The 20,516-nt window shown below is 51.2% G+C and overlaps 1 protein-coding gene across 4 annotated transcripts in view; it reads left to right on the top strand.

The window, feature by feature from the left end:
* The window catches only part of MAPRE3 (microtubule associated protein RP/EB family member 3), a 51,952-nt gene that overhangs the window by 29,454 nt on the left and 1,982 nt on the right, over positions 1-20,516 (top strand). Inside the window, exons 2-5 of one of the 4 annotated variants that reach the window (XM_085019896.1) lie at positions 6,767-6,865; positions 17,832-17,959; positions 18,625-18,770; positions 19,370-19,526. In XM_085019896.1, coding sequence (XP_084876022.1) covers positions 17,839-17,959; positions 18,625-18,770; positions 19,370-19,526 — 424 coding nt within the window. In that variant the 5' untranslated portion in view covers positions 6,767-6,865; positions 17,832-17,838. Of the gene's footprint in view, positions 1-6,766; positions 6,866-17,831; positions 17,960-18,624; positions 18,771-19,369; positions 19,572-20,516 lie in introns of all 4 variants that reach the window. The other 3 variants (XM_085019895.1, XM_021087723.2, XM_021087724.2) reach the window with 3 other exon arrangements.

Raw genomic sequence — 20,516 nt, 5'->3', positions numbered from 1 at the left:
GGAAAGAAAGCAACCCTCATTCCCCTCGAGCGAGTAGGGTCTGTGCTCTTAAAGCAAGGCCGATTTTCTCCTTGAATCATCCAGCAGTCTCTCTTTCCTAGCGCAGAAACCAAGAGGCCAAAGTGACCTCCTTGAGACCAGGACATGCGAAGGCAGAGCAGCAGGATTCCAAGTCTGACGACAAGGAGTAGAGTGTGGGGGACAGCAAGTCCTAGGATGTCACTGGGGGAGAGCCTGCCTGCTGAGGAACGTGCGTGTTTTCAGTGAGCTGCAAACATTGTACAGCAGGGCAGAGCCTCCTCGCCTGCCCGCTTGCATCTCTCACAAGCCTCCTAACTTAAAAGATCGATTTCTTGCCTCTTACTTTGTCTCTCGATGAATTCCTTCTGCGCTCTGCGTGGCATGCGGGCCTGCGCCCTTCAGGCATGAAGAAGCTGAGCCTCGGTGAGTTTAGACACCGGGTCACTGATGTGGTCACCCCTAAAGGCATGACAGCAGACCTTGTCATAGGCTCAGCCACCAGCTCTTTGGGATCCTGCCAGAAGCAAGCGGGAAAAGCAGTTCAAGGAACTGTCCTGACAGCAGCCAGTTGGTATGGAGAAATCTTGCTTAGCCAGCAGGGGTGGAGTTTGATTTGTTGATTTTGCTTTTGGGGTGATTATTTAGACATATTTTAATAGAGCTAAATAAAAGCACAGGAAGATTTTATTTGGGGAAATGCAGACTAGCGGGAATTCTATTAAAGACAGAGGTGAGCTCTGCAAAACAAAACCAAAAAAAAAGGTTGTACAGCAAGAAGAACCATCACGTTTAAAGGACAGCCTAAAACCAAGGTACAAAAGCCCCCACTAGCTTCGCTGCTGAAGCTATAGCCCCAAGGGGAGCTGAGCAGGCCTCACCAGAGGTCAGAAGAGACCGCAGCAGACTTGATGTCTGGTGAGTCCCCTGAAGTTGAGTCATGACACCAAGGGTTTGTGCAGATCTCACATACACAAACAGAAATGCTTAGGATAATTATGTGAGCCCAGAGTGGGAGGTTGCTGAAGGGCTAATTTAACTCACAAAAGGCCTCTTCATGTTGAGATGCCCAAGGAAGGGGCTTACATACCGAGGACTTGGGTAGGTTGTAAGTGTGGTAATTTCAGAAAAGTTGGAAAGCTTTGAATGGCCTGTAATCAGTCAGAAGGAAAGGATTCACCTCCTTCGGAACACTCATGCCTGGGTAATGAACTTTACTTTGACAAAATTGTAACTTCTCTTTATAAAGCCTTATGCCCTCTCTGAAAGAACCGTAGGTCGCTAGAATCAGTCTCAGAGTTTCCCTTGTCTCTAGGGGCAACAAGAGGTCACCCACATAAAGAATCACAGGGAAATTTAAGTTCCTTGAGGCTCTGGGTGAGGGCTTATGAGAGTAGAAATAGCCTCAATAAATCTTTGAGGTATAAGAGTCCAGGTATATTGTTGATTTTCCCAGAAGAAGGTAAACAAATACCGACTTTTTATCTAAAGGAACACTGTAGAAAGCAGAACGTAAATCTACAGTTGTAAAATATGCAACCTCAGAGTTCCCGTGTGGCTCCCCAGGGTAAGAACCCAGCTAGTGTCCGTGAGGATGCAGGTTCAATCCCTGGCCTCACTCATTGGGTTAAGGATCCAGCGTTGCTGCAAGCTGCAGTGGAGGTCACAGATGCGGGCTCGGGTCCCCTGTTGCTGTGGCTGTGGTGTAGGCCAGCAGCTGCAGCTCCCATTCGACCCCTAGCCTGGGAAACTTCCATTTGCCGTAGATGTGGCTGGAAAAAGAAAAAAAAAAAAGTATCCTGGGTGAAGTTATGCCATCTGGAAAGGTAAACTCACAAGCTTGGGTTACAGTGTAAATGCATGTAGGAAGCAGGAGCCTGGCCTGGAAGGGCACAGGCTTTGGTTTAAACTGAGACGAACCCGTACCTTTTGGAGGAGTCAGTCCAAAGAGTTCCCTGTGCACCTGCGTCTTCTCAGCCCCCTCCCCATCCTAATGCTTGGCTTTTTCAGCTACAAACCCCAACCAGCTGTGTAGATCCAGAGGACAGAGATGTATGGCGAGAGCTCTGCCAGAGCCAGACTCTCATGACAAAGCAAGAGAAGACCGAGGAAAGTTTACACAGGGTTTTTTGTAACCGCCCAAAACTGGAAACAACCCATGCGTCCTTCAAAGGCTGAATGGACAAACTGTGGTACATGCATATCTGTACCGTTGTTTGGACGACTAGTCAGCAATTAAAAAAAATGGTTCATCCATGTAACAGCTTGGAACTCAAAGGCATTAAACTTAGAGAAAAAGAAGTCTCAAGAAGTTACTGTATGATTCCATTTCTATAACATTCTTAAAATTAGAGTTCCCGTCGTGGCGCAGTGGTTAACGAATCCGACTAGGAACCATGAGGTTGCAGATTCGATCCCTGGCCTTCCTCAGTGGGTTGACGATCCGGCGTTGCTGTGAGCTGGGGTGTAGGTTGCAGACGCGGCTCGGATGCCGCGTTGCTGTGGCTCTGGCGTAGGCCGGTGGCTACAGCTCCGATTCGACCCCTAGCCTGGGAACCTCCATATGCCGCGGGAGCGGCCCAAGAAAAGGCAAAAAGACCAAAAAAAAAAAAAAAAAATTCTTAAAATTATAAAATTAGAGTGATGGAAAACATCTGTGGTTGCCAGGGGTCAGAGCAGGGGAGGGCATGGCATAAAGGGGTAGCATGAGGGAGTTTCTTTGAGGTTCTAGAACAGTTTTTGTCCTAGTAGGGCGGTGATTACATGAATCTACACGTGTGATAAAATTTCATAGACTGGGGAGTTCCTGTCGTAGCTCAGCGGAAGCGAATCTGCCTAGTAACTATGAGGACGCCAGTTCAATCCCTGGCCTCACTCAGTGAGCTAAGAATCCAGCGTTGCCACGAGCTGTGGTGTAGGTTGCAGACCTGGGTTGGATCTGGCGTTGCTATGGCGAAGGCTGGCGGCTGCAGCTCCGATTGGACCCTCGGCCTGGGAACTTCCGTGTGCCGTGGGTGCAGCCCTAAAAAGACCAAAAAAAAAAAAAAAAATTTCATAGACTGTGCACTAACAACAACAACCAAAACAAGAGTGTGTATAAAAACTGGTGACATCCAAATAAGGTCTGTAGCTTCGTTAATAGTGTCCCAACGTCAATTTCCTGGCTTTAACAATTGTTATGTAAGATGTTATTGGGGAAACTAGATGAGGATACATGGGAATTCTTTGTCCTATTTTGCAATTGCGAGTCTAAAATTATTTCAAAATAAAGAGTTTACAGAAATGTGGAGGGGCACTGATTTCTGCAAGCAGCACTTGGGAGTCTCTTTGGTTTTTACTAGAAAAGGTAATATAAACTAAAACTTCAAGCATTATAAATTTAATGCCGTTTCTAAGCACTGTAATTTCCTTTGCTGTAATTTCGATTGGGAAAGGGTGCTCAGCTATTTTAACTATAGTATTGTGACAGATGTTGTATTTTTACACACACATTGTATACATGGGGGGAAAAAATCCCTCTGGTGAGTTTCCTCCGGGATGATGGAATAACGTCTAACTGCTTTACAAAAGGGCTCTTGGATGTAGCTTCTCTCTGCCTTGAATCACATCTTCTGCCCCCACCATGCATCCTGGGACGAACTATTGGTAATTCTCTCCCTCTTCCTGGTCCATTCCTCTATTCTCTTGACTCTGATTCGCTTCATGAGCTTCTCCTTCAAGACCCAACTCAAACTGTTCTTCCTTTATGAAGCCTTCCCTGCCCCAGGAAGCAGAGTTGCTCCAGCAGCACGCCCTTCCTGCATCTGGGGTTGTAGCATATCTCCATTTGGTTATTTCGTTCCCTGGTCTAGCTCCCACCCTAATCCATGAGCTCCTCAAGGGTCCAGACTGGGTCCTTTTCCTTCCTAGAGGCCCTGTGCCTGGCTCAGTGCCTGGAACAGACACTCCATTCTTTTGGATGCGATGGTAAACGGGATTGCTTCCCTAATTTCTCTTTCTGCTCTTTCATTGTTAGTGTATAGAAATGCCATTGATTTCTGTGTATTAATTTTGTGTCCTGCGACTTTGCCAAATTCATGGACGAGCTCTAACAGTTTTCTGGGAGCGTCTTTAGGATTCTCTAGGTATAGCATCATGTCGTCTGCAAATACTGATAATTTTACTTCTTCCTTTCCAATTTGGATTCCTTCTATTTCTTTTGCTTCTCTGATTGCTGTGCTAGGACTTCCAAAACTACGTTGCAGAGTAGTGGCGAGAGCGGACATCCTTGTCTTGTTCCTGATCTCAGCAGGAATTCTTTCGGCTTTTCACCCTTGAGAATGATGTTGGCTGTGGGTTTGTCATATCTGGCCTTTGTTATGTTGAGGTAGGTTCCCTCTATGCCCACTTTCTGAAGGGTTTTTATCAGAAATGGGTGTTGGATTTTGTCGAAGGATTTTTCCGCGTCTATTGAGAGGACCATATGGTTTTTATTCTTCAGTTTGTTAATGTGGTGTATCGCACTGATGGGTTTGCGGATATCAAAGATTCCTTGCATCCCTGGGATAAATCCCACTTGATTATGATGTGCAATCCTTTTAATGTACTGTTGGATGCAGTTTGCTAGTATTTTGTTGAGGATTTTTGCATCGATGTTCATCAGTGAAATTGGCCTGTAGTTTTCTTTTTTTGTGGTATCTTTGGTTTTGGTATCAGGGTGATGGTGGCCTCATAGAATGAGTTTGGGAGTATCCCTTCCTCTGCAATTTTTTGGACTAGTTTCAGAAGGAGAGGTGTTAGCTCTTCTCTAAATGTTTGATAGAATTCGCCTGTGAAGCCATCTGGTCCTGGACTTTTGTGTGTTGGAAGTTTTTAAATCACAGTTTCAATTTCAGTTCTTGTGATTGGTCCATTCACCTTTTCTATTTCATCTTGGTTTAGTCTTGGAAGATTCATAAATGGTGACAGGCAAATAAGTGAATCTGAGGCTCTGGAAATTCCTTAGTAACAAGTTTTGTTTAGTCTACCCTGCCTTAATAGAGTAATTTCCAGCAAAATTAAAGATCAAAAGGGGATCTGGAGAGTTCCCGTTGTGGAACAGCAGATTAAGGACCTCACGTTGTCTCTGTGAGAATGGGGGTTCGATCCCTGGCCTTGCTCAGTGGGTCAAGGATCCGGCATTGCCGAAAGCTACATCATAAGTTGTAGGTGCAGTCTAGGTTTGGTGCTGCCATGGCTGTGGCGTAGGCTGGCAGCTGCAGCTCCGATTCGACCCCTGGCCTGGGAACTTGCATAGGCTGCAGGTGCGGCTATAAAGAAACAAGAAAAAAGGAGGGAGTCTGATTAACCGCTGTTAAATATAACAGTAAATTAATATTTAAAACATTTTCCAAACATTCAACTTAGTTAAGCCTGTTATGTTAAAAATTTTTTTCCCATTCTTTTTCATTCATGACACAGCATTGTAAGAAGCTTTAGAAAGACCACAAGGGTGCACTCGTGAGCCTCCACAGACAGATAGGGTGTAGACGGTAAGGATAAGGCATAGATTTCTCAAACTTTACTGAAAGAAGCAAGTTACTCTCCGCCTTGCAAGCAGTCACTCTCTGGTCTACCTGCAAGGCTGCGGCAGACACAGACAGCCTTGGTGATGGGTGGAAATCAGAAATTCCTGATTTCTCACCTCGGCGTCCTCTCAGGCAAATGATCTGGGACTCTCTAATTGCCTGCAGGTCTAACTTCTGTCCTCACACTACAACAGAGTGACTCAAAGTTTCATCATTTCTTCTTGCACAATCGAATGGCCATTTCTCCATCCAAGGTCTGGTAACTTCATTAGCAGGGCAGGTAACCTCCTCCCTTGAAACGGGTCCCTCCCTTGGCTCCTGGGACAGCACCTCCCTCTCCCATTTCCTCTCCTGATTGCACCCTCTGACATTCCTCTGAGATGTAATCATTGGTCTCATGCTCACCTTTCAAATAAAAGTAGTAATAAACATGTTTTCAATGTCCCAAATTTTCCATTTTCTCTTCACTACTTTCTGACATCCTGTCATGTTTAAAGGCCTAAATGAGGGGCCACCATCCCCCAGAAGCCACCTCACTGTTGAGCCCCCGTTCATCCTCTATATTCTCCTGAAGCATCTGCACCTCCTGTTGTTTTATGAATTACTCTTATTTCTTCAACCAAGCAAAGCCTCCTCAAGGACAAGACCCCTGACTAAAGTCATCCTGTGTCCTCACAGGATGTCAGCACGTTATGTCAACCATCAGTAAACCCTTGCTGAGTAAGATTAGGGCAATGGTGTGGTAGGCTGGAAAAAGGAATAAATAGCAAGAAGAAAACCTTTTTTTAACATTTTATTGACATCTAGTTGATGTATAGTGTTGTGTTCATGTCTGCGGCACGGCAAAGTGATTCAGCTGTGCATATATAGACATCTCTTCTCTTTCAGCTTCTTTTCCCACATAGCTTATCCCAGAATACTGAGTAGAGTTCCCTGTGCTGTACAGCAGGTCTGTGTTGAAGAAGAAAACGTTTGAAATGTGTTTCCCCTTCTCCTGATGCACGGGGTCCTAAATCAGAGCGACTCATCCTGCACCAGTGCCATGCAAAATTAAATCATTCTTCCTGCCCCAGTGCAGTGGTGTAGGAGGAGCGCAGGGCTTGGGCGCAGATGGCTTGGGTTTGTGCTCTGGCCTTGCCCGTGGTTGATCTCGAGTCTGAGCCAGTCGCTTGAACCCAGCGCCTTCATTTCCTCCTTTTCAGAATTGAGATGATAACTAAGACTTTCGGGAGACAACTGCTATACTCCACATGATGGGAACTGCAGGTACCATGGTAGACCAGGAGAGAAGCTATTTGAAGGTAGGCAGGCCGGGAAGTTTCCTTGGGGCACGGTGGGTTGAGGATCTGGCCTTACCGCAGCCGTGGCACAGGTTCGATCCCTGGCCTGGAATTTTCCACCTGCTGTGGGCACAGCCAAAAAAAAAAAACAAAAAAAAAAAGGAGGAGGAGGTCGGCAGACCTGATGGCACCCCTCCTGTGCGTGCCCCAATGAGGGGACTGACCATTTCCTGCAGGGGAGCAGGGGGATAGAGTCTTGGGGCGTGAGTAGACTTTCTGGTGGAAAGGTTAGAGGATTAAATGAGCAGTCTGCGGAAAAGGCAAGGAAGTAAAACCGGTGATTGGCCATGGAGGGAAGAGCTCTGAGAGCAGAGAAGGTCTTGGCCTGGCGTCAAGGGAAAGTAGGCAGAACGATTCCTAGAGTCCAGTTTCAGAGGAGGGGAGAACAGGCTGCTTACACCGATGACAACTGGTAGCCTCCCAGTCTAAAGAAACATTGTTTGAAAGGAAGCTAAAGTGACATGGTTTGTATGTTCCCCAGACCAGACCTGCTTCTGATGCACGAAGGAAACACCAGGCCCACTAGGGCCGCAGACACAAAAGTTCTCTTCCCACCTTGTCGCAGCTGCTGCTGCAGCCCCCCCCCGCCCCCATCCTTAGGCTAGTAGGTGGCCCACAGCCCCCCTCCCCGCAGCAGGCTGGGAGGAGAGGGGCTCCCCCGTACCCAGGGGTGTGCACAGAGCTGGACTGAGATCTGGTTCTGACGGTGGAGTCCTCGCAGCAGGTACCAAGTGCCGTTCTGGGAGCCACCCTGAAGTCCTGCTCTGGGGAGGTCTGGCAGCACCCTGTTCTAGTTTCTCTTTTCCTTGTATCAGAGGAAGAGGTCTTTTAAATCCCTGGCTGAGTGTCCCAGAGGCTTCTCGCTGCTTCTGGTTGTGTGTGGCCAGCAGGTAGAACCAACATTCTACTCTGCTCCCTTCTCTTCGGGGTCAGCGGATAAAAAATGTGGCCAGAAAACTACCCTTTCTGAGCCCACTTGCCACCTGAAACCCCACACTGCAGTTCAACCTCTCCTATCCATCCATTCATTCATTCAGCAACATCTATTGAGCAGCTGTTGTGTCCAGGGCCCTGAGCCAGTACTAATTAAAGAAAGAAATGGGCCACGTAGCTCCAGCAGAGCTGCCTGAGGTCCACAACCAGAAGCCACGCCTTTCTCTGCTTACTCCCTACTCAGGAGCCTAGTGGGAGCTCTGTGGGGAGTTTTCAGGGGGCTGGGAAGAAAGTGAGTCACTAAGTCCATCGTTCTCTGCCTGTCGTAAAGGTTTCTCAGCCCCCAAAAGCAGCGTGATAATGAAACTGCGTCCCACAGCCACAACCCTCGTTAACCCCACAGCAATCCCATGCTCAGGAGAGTTATTCTGATTCATCAGACATGAAAACCAGGCCTCAGATACTTCAAACTACTTGCCCAAGGTCTCACAGGCAGTGAGTGGCAGAACCTGCAGCCAAGCCACCTGTTCTGCCATTAAACCTCCCTGCAGCACAAGGCACAGCTGCCAGGAGGCGGCTGCTGCTGGTAGCCTTGTTCTGATAGGTGGCTGCCATAGCCACCTATCCAAAGTTTGTTGACTTAAAAAGTAGATGTTCGATGAATCTGACTAGTAGCCATGGGCACGCAGGTTCAATCCTTGGCCTTGCTCAGTGGGTTGGGGATCCCGTGTTGCCCTGAGCTGTGATGTAGGTCGCAGACGTGGCTCGGATCTGGCGTTGCTGTGGCTATGGTGTAGGCCGGCGTCTATAGCTCCAGTTCGACCCCTAGCCTGGGAATCTCCATGTGCCGCAGGTGTGGCCCTAAAAAGACAACCAAAAAAAAAAAAAAGTGGATGTTTGAGGAGCTTAAAGATCTCCAGCAGAGAACTTTTCCAAAGAAAGGGTTACGTTTCTCCCTGCCCACCAAGATGGAAGGATCCTGCTAAAAATGGATTTGTTTGAGCAATCGAGACATGCCATTTACCCCTCTCCTGGGTCTCCATTAACCCTTTGAGTAATGGCAAGATAGAGCATCCTGGCCAGGGCTCTCCAAAGGACTCCTTCCCCCCACAGCAGCGACAAGGGGCAGGGAAGCATTAGCCAGACCTGCAGGGGAAAATCTTTGTAAGAGTTTGGATCATTGTTCAGCAGCACAGGCTAAGGAATCCAGTGGCTGGGACTCCGGCAGGGTTCAGGATCTTCAGGAAGAGCTACAGGACCTAAAGGTGTTATGAGAACAGAATCCTGGAGCAGCTCCAGTCCCTACCTAGGTGCCTGACCTGGAGCTGCTGGAGTGGGCATGTGCTGGTTCCCCGCCAGCCCCGGAACTACTCCACCTGCCCCATCTCGCCTTTTGGCCAATTCAGCTTTGGGAGGCTGAGCCTCCCTGTGAGTCAGGTCCTTGGTCAGCCCTGAGAAGAAGGTGATTGGCTGGGTCTGCCAGGGCTTTGTGACCCGCCGGCAGGGCTCCTCCAGCCCCTCAGAACCCTTCAACCCTGCCTGCCCATATCGCTCCATGCAACCCCAGAATAACCTGCATGTGTGACCCAGGGGGCAAAGGCTGACAATTTTGCAGATTATCCAAAAAAGTGACTTCAGCCCCCCTGGGCCCAGGCAGGAAGGGGTAGCCCAGTGACAATGGGCATAGCCCCACGACAGGAGCAGGAAACGCTTTGGCAGGCTGCTCAGAGTTCTCTCTCCTCTGACCCCACAGCATCTGTTCCTGTTTTCCTGGCCGGTAGGATGGCATCTGCAAAGCAGAATCTATGGGAAATCTGGAGTTGGGGAGGGATCGTGGCTAGAAGCCCAGACGGCTGTCCCCAGGCAGAAGGGACAGAGAAAAGCACAGTTCTGTGGTCTGTCTCCCTCCTAGACTGGCGTCCCACAGTCTCAGAGGCCTGAGGCTGGACGTGTGTCGGGTGCTTGCTTCTCAAACAGATGCCCTTGAATCTCACTGTCTCCGCCAGTAACGCTGATAACACCAACTATTTCCTATGTGCTGGGCTCCACTCAGCGCTCTGTATACGTGACTCAGTCCTTGTCACAGCTCCAGAAGTGAGGACTGTTACTGCCCCCCATCTTATACACGAGGAAACGGAGGCCCAAAGTCAAACAGCTAGGAAACGTGAGAGCCAGGATTTGAACCCACGTTATCTGACTGGAGATCTGGTATTCTTTTTTTTTTTTTTTTTTTTTTTGGTCTTTTTGCCTGTTCTAGGGCCACTCCCGCAGCATATGGAGGTTCCCAGGCTAGGGGTCGAATCGGAGCTGTAGCCACCGGCCTACACCACAGCCACAACAATGCGGGATCCAAGCTGCGTCTTCAACCTATACCACAGCTCACGGCAACGCCGGATCCTTAACCCACCAAGCAAGGTCAGGGATCGAACCCGCAACCTCATGGTTCCTAGTCAGATTTGTTAACCACTGAGCCACGATGGGAACTCCCAGATCCGGTATTCTTAAAGCAGCACCTGTTTGGAGCCTACTGGAGGGGCACACCCAACACCCACTGCAGGACCGAAAGACCTGGTATGTCCCTCAGAGCCGTTGGGGGTGAGGGATAGAGACCTGGGAACAGCAGGAAGGTCTAGGGACCAAAGAATTAGAAAAGAATTATCTCCAAGACATATTTGTGGAAGATAGAATTGAACTATCTAGAACTGAAGACTTAAAAAGCCAAAATTAGATGTAGGCAAGTGATAAGCTTATTAAATATGAGAATGTGAGCTTTCAGATTTAGGCATATAGAAGCCTAGCACTACATGCATTCCAGGATCTGGGGAGCTGGATAGTCCAGAAACTCTCTCCGGCCTTAGGATGTTGATATGACCACGTTCGAGGCCTCAGGCTTCAGAATGCCCAGCAGCTCTGCCTCTCCTACCTTTTCCGTTACCAGCGATTATGCCGTGAACCGAATGGTCCAAGCCTAGGAAATGATTTAGCCAAATCACCAGATTAAACCTCCTCAACTTTCCTTTGCCTTGACCCCAGCCCCGGTAGCAGGAGTTAAGACCCCCCCATAGCAGGCTTTTCTCAAGGCCCCATTCTCCACCTGATCCTCGAATGGGGTTTACAGCTGACCTGGAGGGTGCCAGGCCACAACCCAGCCAGGGGCTGTTTCTCCTAACAGTCACCGTGTGCCGAAAGACCATGGTGGAAACACGGGGACAGGGTTGGAGGAACCTGCTCTTGCAGCTCTTAGACCAGAACCTGCCTGCGCCCCTGGGTCATTAGCTACCATTCTCTCCAGGGACATGAAGCAGCCCTTGGTTACAGGTGTGTTAACTTTCAGAATTTTCTCAGACAGGAGTTCCCTTGTGGTGCATCAGGTTAAGGATCCAGCGTTGTCACTGCAGCGGCTTAGGTCACCACTGTGGCTTGGGTTCAATCCCTGGCCCAGGAACTTCCACGTGCAGCAGTTGCAGCCAAAAAGAGAGTGAGAAAGTTTGCTCAGACACTGTCTCTGCTATAAGTGGAGGCAACTGGTCAACTTAAGGCCAGATGCTTGGGAAAATGCTTTCTCTACCACCTCCAGCCCCAAAAGCTGGTCTCGTTTGAGACTAGGCTTGAGTCAGCTGCCAGTATTGGGAGCTGGACCCGTAGATGAGTTTACCCTCTGGCTGTGGGGAATCAGGAGGTCGTTTGGTTGAGTCGAGAGCAGACCCAGCACCCTAGGCCACTCCAGCTGGCCCAGGTCTTAGAGGACAACTTCCGGATCAGGAATAAACACGCCCCTCGGTCCCTGCCCTGACCCACCAGGTTCTGACCACATCAGGCTTCCTCTTGAGGAAGGCTCTCCCTTTTCTAAATTGAGCTAGGGAGGGGGGATTGGGAGTGGGAGAAACTTTTGAGGAGTCTCTGCCCAGGATCTGGGTGCCACCTGCTGGCCATGACTTCGTTGTGTTTTCTGAGTCCAAATCCAGGAGAGGAAACCAAAAGAACACTCTGCGCTCCCATCAAGATGAGGAGTGAGGGCGCGAGGAAGCTGATTTCTTCATGCCCCCAGCAAGTGTGACTCAGAACCCTCGCAGAGACTCCTGAGCATCTGGGATGAATTCTCCGGAGCCAAAACGGACCCCAGCAAGGCCAGAGCGCAGCATCACCTAAACGAACCAGAGCCAGGCCCGAGAGGAAACTGGGCTCAGTTGCATGTATCAGCTGCCCACTCCATCCACCCCCATGCACTTCCCCAAAAGCCCCAGAAGAGCCAAGAAGAATGATTGGTTGTTGGGCCCTGAAAGGAGCCCTTTTTTCCAACTAGCTTCTTCCAGGCCCTGCTGCCACTTTGGGGACCCAAGATTCAGACCGATCGAAGGTGTGGAGATGCCTGTACATCCTCAGGCACAGATAGAGCTGGGAATCTCTGGCCACACTGAGAAGACTTGGGCACTTTTTAAAGTACCTGTGTAGCTCTTGATGGCTCTTGGAGCCCTGATAGCAAGGTTTTTAGGTGTGTTCTGGAAGTGAGGCTGGAGATTTGTCCTAGTTACCAAGGAGGAAGATGGCTAACACGTCCCCCCAGAGCGGTCGCAAAACTTCCTTATATCCCAGCCAGTGCCGTTGCGCTTGGGCCAGGCCATCCCAGCCAGTCGCATGCATCAGATGAGGACAGTGGTCCTAATGCCTGGTTGTGCACCAGGATCACCAGGAGTGTTTTTTTAATCATACAGATATTTTAAAAGTGTGTTGAACTATATAGGTATATAATATGTATATATATTATACAATCAGCCCTCCAAATTTGTGAGTTCCACATCCATGTATTCAACCAATCACAGATGGGAAATATTTGGAAAAATATGCCAGAAATTTCCAAAAAGTAAAACTTGAATTTGCCATGAACCAGCAAGTACTGACATTGTATCAGGTATTATAAACAATCTAGAGATGAAGTATATGGGATCGGAGTTCCCATTGTAGCTCAGTGGTAGCAAACCCGACTAGTATCCGTGAGGACGCGGGTTCGATCTCTGGCCCTCACGCAGTGGATTGAGGATCCAGTATTGCCGTGAGCTGTGGTGTAGGTCACAGACGGGGCTCGGAGCCCGTGTGGCTGTGGCTGTGGCGTAGGCCAGCAGCTACAGCTCCAAGGAGACCCCTAGCCTGGGAACTTCCATATGCTGTGGATGTGGCCCTAAAAAAGCAAAAAGAAAAAAAATTAAAAAACAAAGTATATGGGATGGTGTGCATAAGTTATTTGCAAAATACTCTACCATCTTACATAAAGGACTTGAGCATCTGCAGATTTTGGTACCTGCTGGGGTCCTGGAAATAATCCCCTGTGGACACTGAGAGCCAGTTGTATTATATATAAATATATTGATATGTATCTCATATGTAGTGTATCATATATAGTTATACATGCTATCTATGAATATGCACCTACTGTATATAAATGTATAGTAATGCATATTTATGTAGTATATATAATTGTATGTATATTACAAAATATACATAATGTAGTCATATATAACATACAGAGATAGTTTTACACACACACGCGCACACACACACGTGCACTTGGGCTTCCCTCCAGACTATTGGAAAGTCTCTGCAGGAGAATCTGACGTCCCTCCCTGGTAGAGAACCTCTGGACTGCAAGGAGCAGGTCCGAACCCTTGGCCTGTCCAATCCTATGGAGCCACAGGAAGGCTGCCCTCAGGGAGTTTCAGGGGTCGAGGGTTGAAGACCCTTGAAGCGCAAATGATTTCCGTCAAAAACTGGAGGGTTCGTTTAGATGAGGACAGTGGCTCTGCTTTTCTTCAATAATCAGCGCTTGAAGCTCACACACAATAAATAGGAAAAAAAAAAATCCCTAAAGTGGCTCAGGAACTCCCCGGACCAACCCAAGACCACCCTACACCTCCCAGAACCAGCCCTGACCAGCCCAGACCCTGTACCCCAGAAGCCTAGGGACAGAACAGCACCCAAGGCCTCATTAAGAAATGAGTCCCCAGGCCTGTGGGAGGCCAGTAGCCATTGAAACCCTTTCTCCAGCTCTGCGTGCTCTCTCTTGCCTGACTTCCTGCAGCACTTCCTGTTCCTACAACTCTTTAGGGCATTTGGTTATACTCTTCTCCTGGGTGTTGGTCTCGCCAGTAAAACTAGAAACTCCTTGAGGACGGGGGCAAATCTTTTCTCTTTCCGGGAGTCCCTAACTCAATAGTCATCTGAATACAATGACCTTTCCTTGGCCCTAGCCCTCTGCCTCTCTAACCAAGTTTGCTGTCCACCTGCTCCCGCCACGCCTGCTGAGGTTACCGTAGCTGAGACCCCTGGAAACTGGGAAGCACTCTCCTGACCCCAGTCTCTGCAGTTGTTGTTCACTGAGAACTAGTCTAGAACCCAAAAGTGAAGGAAAGAGCCTGCCCATCGAGGAGTTTATAATCAGATGGAAGGGACAGCCACACAAGTGGTTTCGAGAGAACGTGATGGATGCCACGATCGAGTGTGCCCGGGGTGACATGGAAACACAGAGCTGGGCATGTCTCCCTGCACAGGGGCTCCGAGGACGTTTCCTGGAGGACTTGGAGCCCAGCTGGGTCCTGAAGGTTGAGTGGCGGAGGTGAGGGTGCAGGGCAGAGGGGATAGAAGATGATTCCGAAGGAGGAGAGAAAGTCAGGCGATGTCACTCATTCGTTCGACACATTTACTGAATACCTTGTCTGTGACAGGCCTGGAAACACCACTCCTGGCTTCAAGGTGCTTACTGACGAGGAGGGCAGGCATTTCAGCCAGTCCAATGGTTAGTGCCAGGATCAGATTACCAGGCAGTGGCTCCCACCCATTGTGTAAGAAGATGCTCAAGAGCAGTCGAAATTACTCTTGGAAATCTTTGGGATTGTCAGCTTCTGAGTCCTTAGAAGCTCCCAAGACATTAATTTTTGTTTCTCTTGGCTTTTTGGCCCTACCTGGACTCCCTTCCCTGGGCAATGAAGGACAAGGTCTATTTTTTTTTTTTTTTTTGTCTTTTGTCTTTTTAGGGCCACTCCAGTGGCATATGGAGGTTTCCAGACTAGAGGTTGAATTGGGGCTGTAGCCGCTGGCCTACACCACAGCCACAGCAGCACCAGATCCAAGCTGCATCTGTGACCTACACCACAGCTCATGGCAATGCTGGATCCTTAACCCACTAATCAAGGCCAGGGATCAAACCTGCGTCCTCATGGATCCTAGTCAGATTCCTTTCTGCTGAGCCATGACGGGAACTCCTGGACAAGGTCTATTTTTTAACAGGGGGAAGGACTAAGAATAAACAAGAGGGCTTTGTAATTTTTTTTCAAAAAAGTATTGAAGTTCAATGCGCTCGTGGAGTTCCCATTGTGGCTCAGTGGAAATGAATCCAACTAGTAACCATGAGGTTGTGGGTTCGATCCCTGGCCTCACTCAGTGGGTTAAGGATCTAGCATTGCTGTGAGCTGTGGTGTAGGTCGCAGACACAGCTCAGATCCTTCATTGCTGTGGCTGTGGTGTAGGCCAGCAGTTTAGCTCCTATTTGACCCCTAGCCTGGGAACCTCCATATGCCGCAGGTGCGACCCCCCAAAAAAAAAAGCAAAAAAGAAAAGTTAAATGTGCTTCTTGTGATTCCATTATATATACTTGGGGTGGGACCATGAGGAATGCCAACCGAGCCTCCTCTCTAAAGCGGCTTCTCTAGTTTGCCTGTGCCTGCAGATCCTCTTGGTCAAGTGCAGACTCTGACTCCATAAGGCTGGGGTGGGGCTCAAGAATTGGAATTTCTAACAAGCTGATGCCCACAGTGCACCAGTGATGCTCCAGGGGCCACAGCTTGAGAACCTCTGGAGCAGAGAATGAGCGGACTTCGGGGGTGGGGGCTGCCTTCCAGACAGAGGGTGAGGAGTTTGTGGCACCCAACTGCTGAATCAAAGTGGGAGATAGGGCTGGAGAGGGAGTTTGATAAGTGGTGGGGTGGGGGGATCACACAATAAGGGCAGATGCCCACAGGAGACTGGCTGTAGTCTTCCTTCAGGAAGACACTTTGCATATTAAACCTAGAGAAGTATTCTTCACTCCAGAAAAATGTACTCTCACAGTTTTTGAAGTATGCAGTTCTTTTGGTCTGTTTTTCCTTTTTTTTTTTTTTTGTCTTTTTGTCTTTTCTAGGGCCACACCCACGGCACATGGAGGTTCCCAGGCTAGGGGTCCAATCAGAGCCATAGCCTCCGGCCTACACCAGAGCCACAGCAACTCAGGATCCGAGCTGCGTCTGCGACCTACACCACAGCTCACTGCAATGCCAGAATCCTTAACCCACTGAGCAAGGCCAGGGATCGAACCCTTAACCTCATAGTTCCTAGTTGAATTTGTCAACCATTGAGCCATGACAGGAACTCCTGTTTTTCCATTTCTGATAAAGACCTAGTTACAAGAACTATTTCCTTCTTAACAGTACAAGTCAGCAACAGTGACTGACACCTGACCTCTACATGGGGATGGGGGGGGAGCATAAGGAAACACTGGCACCCACTGGCTGGAGGGGGGGGCTCCCCTGCTCAGCTCCAACTGTAGGTTGCTGTGCAGGAACGGAGGCCTTGGGTTGCCAGAAATCCCATGTTGCTTGTGCCAAACACTCCAACTTTAAAGTAGTGGGCAGTGTGGCATTCCTTGGTGGCTCAGCAGGTTAATGATCTGGCATTGTCACTGCCGTGGCTTGAATCACTGCTGTGGCACAGGTTGGATCCCAGGCCCAGGGAACTTCCACATGCAGTAGGTGTGGCCAAAAATAAATAAATAAACAAACAAACAAATAAATAAATAAAATAAAATATCGGGCACCAATTCAAAAATGTCTCCAGCACTGGGAGTGCTGACCAGTTCAAGTCTGCAAGGCAGATCCGGCCAATGGGTGTCTTGCTTTTGACTGCTGATTGAACAGGCTTCAAGCTGGGGAGTGGCAAGGCCAGACTGCTGTCACAGAGTTCCTGACCGCAACGGCGTCCGGGATGGTCTGGGGGAGGGGGAGATTGGGGGCCCGGAAGCCCCTTTGGGAGGCTTCTGCCAGCCTGAGTGAATGGACACAGAACCCCCGAGACAGCAGAAGAGGCCAGGAGCAGAGCACACTGGGGAGGCAGAGATGCTGGACTTGCTGAGTGATCTGCTCTGAGGGTGAGGGAGGGCAGGCTGTCTGGGACCACCCCACAGGTTGCCAACGTGGGTGACTCGGTGCCTGGTGGTGACATTCCCTGGGATAACACATACAGGAATAACAAATACGTGTATTAAGGGGCGTTTCTGGACAAGCAGGATTTAGGTGCCTGTGGTCAGCCAGCAGTCTGCAGGGATGTGGGGTCTGAAGTCAGACCAAATCTGTCTGCTTAAACTATCTGCTTAAAATCCTCTAACGACTTCCCCTGTTTAAACAGAGAGGCCAGACTCCTCCTCGTGGTAAACAAAGCCCTTGGCAACCAGTCCCTTCCAGCCTCATTGCGCCACACTCCAGCCCCAAACCCGCTCCCTGGGCCTACTGAGTCCCAGAATAAGCCCTGCCTTTGTTCCTGCTAGTCCTGGGGCCTGCACTGCCCTTCTGCCCCATCCCCTGTATGTTGGGCAAGTCCTACCCGTTTCAGGCTGCTCTGAAGCCTGCGCTGACCCTGACAAGCAGAAACCAGCTCTCTCTTCTTTGTGCCGTCCCCGAAGTGTGTGCCACTGCCCCTGCCCTGTCACTCCCTGCACTGGGGGTCTTGCATGTCTGTGCTCCTATGAGGTGGAGAGCACATCTGACTTCCCTGTTCTTAGCCCGGGGCTGGCAGGTGACACAGCAGATGTTTAGAGGGCGAATGAGCGCCCCTGCTCCAGGAGGTAAGCTGCTGGTCTAGAGGAAGGTGCTTCTCGTTTCCCCGGGGACCCTCCAGCTCCGTCCCTCCTTCGGGGGGGCGGAGGTCCAGCGCAAGGCCCCCAGTGGCTGACCTTGCCTTTCTCCCTCCTTGGCAGCTGGGGTATGGCCGTCAATGTGTACTCCACATCCGTGACCAGCGAGAATCTGAGTCGCCATGACATGCTTGCGTGGGTCAACGACTCCCTGCACCTCAACTATACCAAGATAGAACAGCTCTGCTCAGGTGGGAGGCTGGGGATGGGGGGAAAGTGGGCTCTGTGGGGCGGGGCGGGGGGGAGGCAAGGCGGGAGGCAGAACAGCCCCAGCCGCCGACGACCGTGTAGCTTGTCGTTAGGACGGAGGAGGAGAGCTGCAGAGCCCGCACCTGGCGGGCGTGTTTGGAGGAGAAGGAAGGAAACGGGTCTCTGTGGGATGGAAAGAGTAAAGAGCAAAAAGCAGGAGAGGCGCAGAGACGGCTGCTCGAGGGGTGGGCAGTGCAGCCAGGCAGTGAAGCCAGAGGTTACTGAGCGAGGAGGCCCAGTCCGGCCACTCAGTGGTGGGGACAGGAGGGGGTCCAAATCGCAGCTCTTCTTGCGGGGTGACCCTGTGCAAGGCACCCCCGCGCTCTAGGTCTCAGTGTTCCCATCCATAACTGGAGACGACATCGGCTCTCTAACCAGCGCCGCTGTTGGGATTCAGTCCCGTCCATGCAGTGTTTGATGCGGTGCCGGGGCATAACTGCATTGATACAGAGTCACTGCTCTCATTCTTGGGAACTCTGGCCATGTCGATCCCGCCAGCAGGACTGGCCCAGCCCTGGGAACAAGGAGAGAGGAGACGGGGAGGTGCCGGGCAGTAGCCCCCGTGGGCCCGGGGCAGTGAAAGGCAGCCGCCCGTGCTTCTCTGCAGGGGCCGCCTACTGCCAGTTCATGGACATGCTCTTCCCTGGCTGTGTGCACTTGAGGAAGGTGAAGTTCCAGGCCAAGCTAGAGCATGAATACATCCACAACTTCAAGGTGCTGCAAGCAGCTTTCAAGAAGATGGGTGTTGACAAAGTAGGTGCCTGTGCTCTGAGGGGCCCCCGAGGAGCGGTGTGACCCCAGGGAAGAAGATGGCCCGCCAGCCGGGGCAGGAGGGGCTGCTGGGCTCCTTCCAGCTCTCAAGCCGCTCTTCACCCCCGACCCTCCTGGGGGACGTTCCCGCAGCTCAAGGCTCGGTGGGACACCCCACAGCACGTGACATCCCACCCTGACGACATGCCCGTCCCTTCCTCCTCCCTGGACCCGACACCCCAACCCTCAAGGCTCGGTGTACTGCTCCTGTTAAGTTCCTTCTCTGTAGGGCCCAAGAAAAGTCTCTTGGCTCACTCTGCTGCCTGGATGGCCCAGGACCCTGGTCCAGCAGCCCCACCCTTCACGCAGGCAGCAGCAGCAGCAGCGGGCATCTCCCCGCACACACGCCCTCCTGAGCTGGAGGAGCGGGCTGTCTCTGAACCCGTCTGCTCTGGTGCCCGGGGAGGGGGGCAGGTGGAGAAGGTGGAGGGGGGCTGCAGCCCACCGGGGAGGCTTTCCGGAGAGCCGCAGCCCGCTCAGCGCGGAAGGCAGCCGTGCAGCAGCAGGAAGTTAAAGTGCTCTGCTTATGTGGTCTATTTCAGATCATTCCTGTAGAGAAATTAGTGAAAGGAAAATTCCAAGATAATTTTGAGTTTATTCAGTGGTTTAAGAAATTCTTTGACGCAAACTATGATGGAAAGGATTACAACCCTCTGCTGGCGCGGCAGGGCCAGGACGTAGCACCACCTCCTAACCCAGGTGATCAGATCTTCAACAAATCCAAGAAACTCATTGGCACAGCAGGTAACGAGCCCGAGCTGGGGGAGGGGGTGTGGGGGGCCGGGCCGGCAGGGCTCCACAGCCAGGAGCGCCCCCCTGGGCCGCCGGCCCGGCCCTGCCAGCCTAGAGGAGCCTGTTATCACGGAGTTCAGATGACGCCGCCTGCTGCCCGCTTAGACCAGGGGGAGTCCCAGGAGGGCAGAGAGGGCTCACAGACTGCCTGCCGCCCGAGGAGAGCCGCCGGCACCAGCCCTGGCCCGGGGTCCTTCCTTCTGTAGCCCAGGCTAACTCGTTTGCCTCGAGATGATGGGCCAGCACGTGGCCCGGTTCCTCCATCGAGGCCTGTCCTGGTGCCAGCCCTATAGACGCTTCCCGCCCCCTGCCTACGGGACGCCCGGGGACAGGAGTTTGCTGAGCTTGACTACAATCTCCCCCCCCCCGCCCCCCGTTCCAAAATCCCACAGCCCCAAGTCCTCAAGAGCTGAGTCTCTGGAAATGAAGCTTTGTCTGGGTTCAGGAGAAGGGGAAAGAGCCGCAGGGCCTTTGGTGGGGGAGAGGGTGGGTGAGCGAAGAGAGAGGAGCAGCCCCGCTGCGTCTGAACCCGTCATAGCAGAGCGGCTCCTCTGTGCGCTGCTGCCCGCCTGGGCCTGCCCGCACTCACCTGCTTGCTTTGCACTAGAAGCTCTGTCTTGGGAGCCACGTAGCTGGAAAAGAAGTGGCCGCAGCATGCGGAGTGTGCCGGGGTGGGGAGCTGGGGTCCCCGAGTCAGGCCCATCCTGAGGTGGGGGCCCGAGGCGGGGGCAGGGGTTAGGCTGCCGTTGTCCCCTCCAGCCTTGAGACAGAGGTCGCCCACTGGGAAGGTGGCCGTGGGCTGGGTTTCTGCTAGGAAAGACCCTGCGAGAGCCAGACCTGAGATGCTGTGCCTGCTGCTTTTCCTCAAGCCGCAGCTGTCCGTACAAGGGGGCCCTC

Source organism: Sus scrofa, chromosome 3 (assembly GCF_054392235.1).
Source record: "Sus scrofa isolate SSC_HxYL_T2T_F1_AM1 chromosome 3, Sscrofa_HxYL_maternal_Yorkshire_Landrace_v2.0, whole genome shotgun sequence".
NCBI lineage: Eukaryota > Metazoa > Chordata > Mammalia > Artiodactyla > Suidae > Sus > Sus scrofa.
This window is presented reverse-complemented; position numbering and strand designations above follow the sequence as displayed.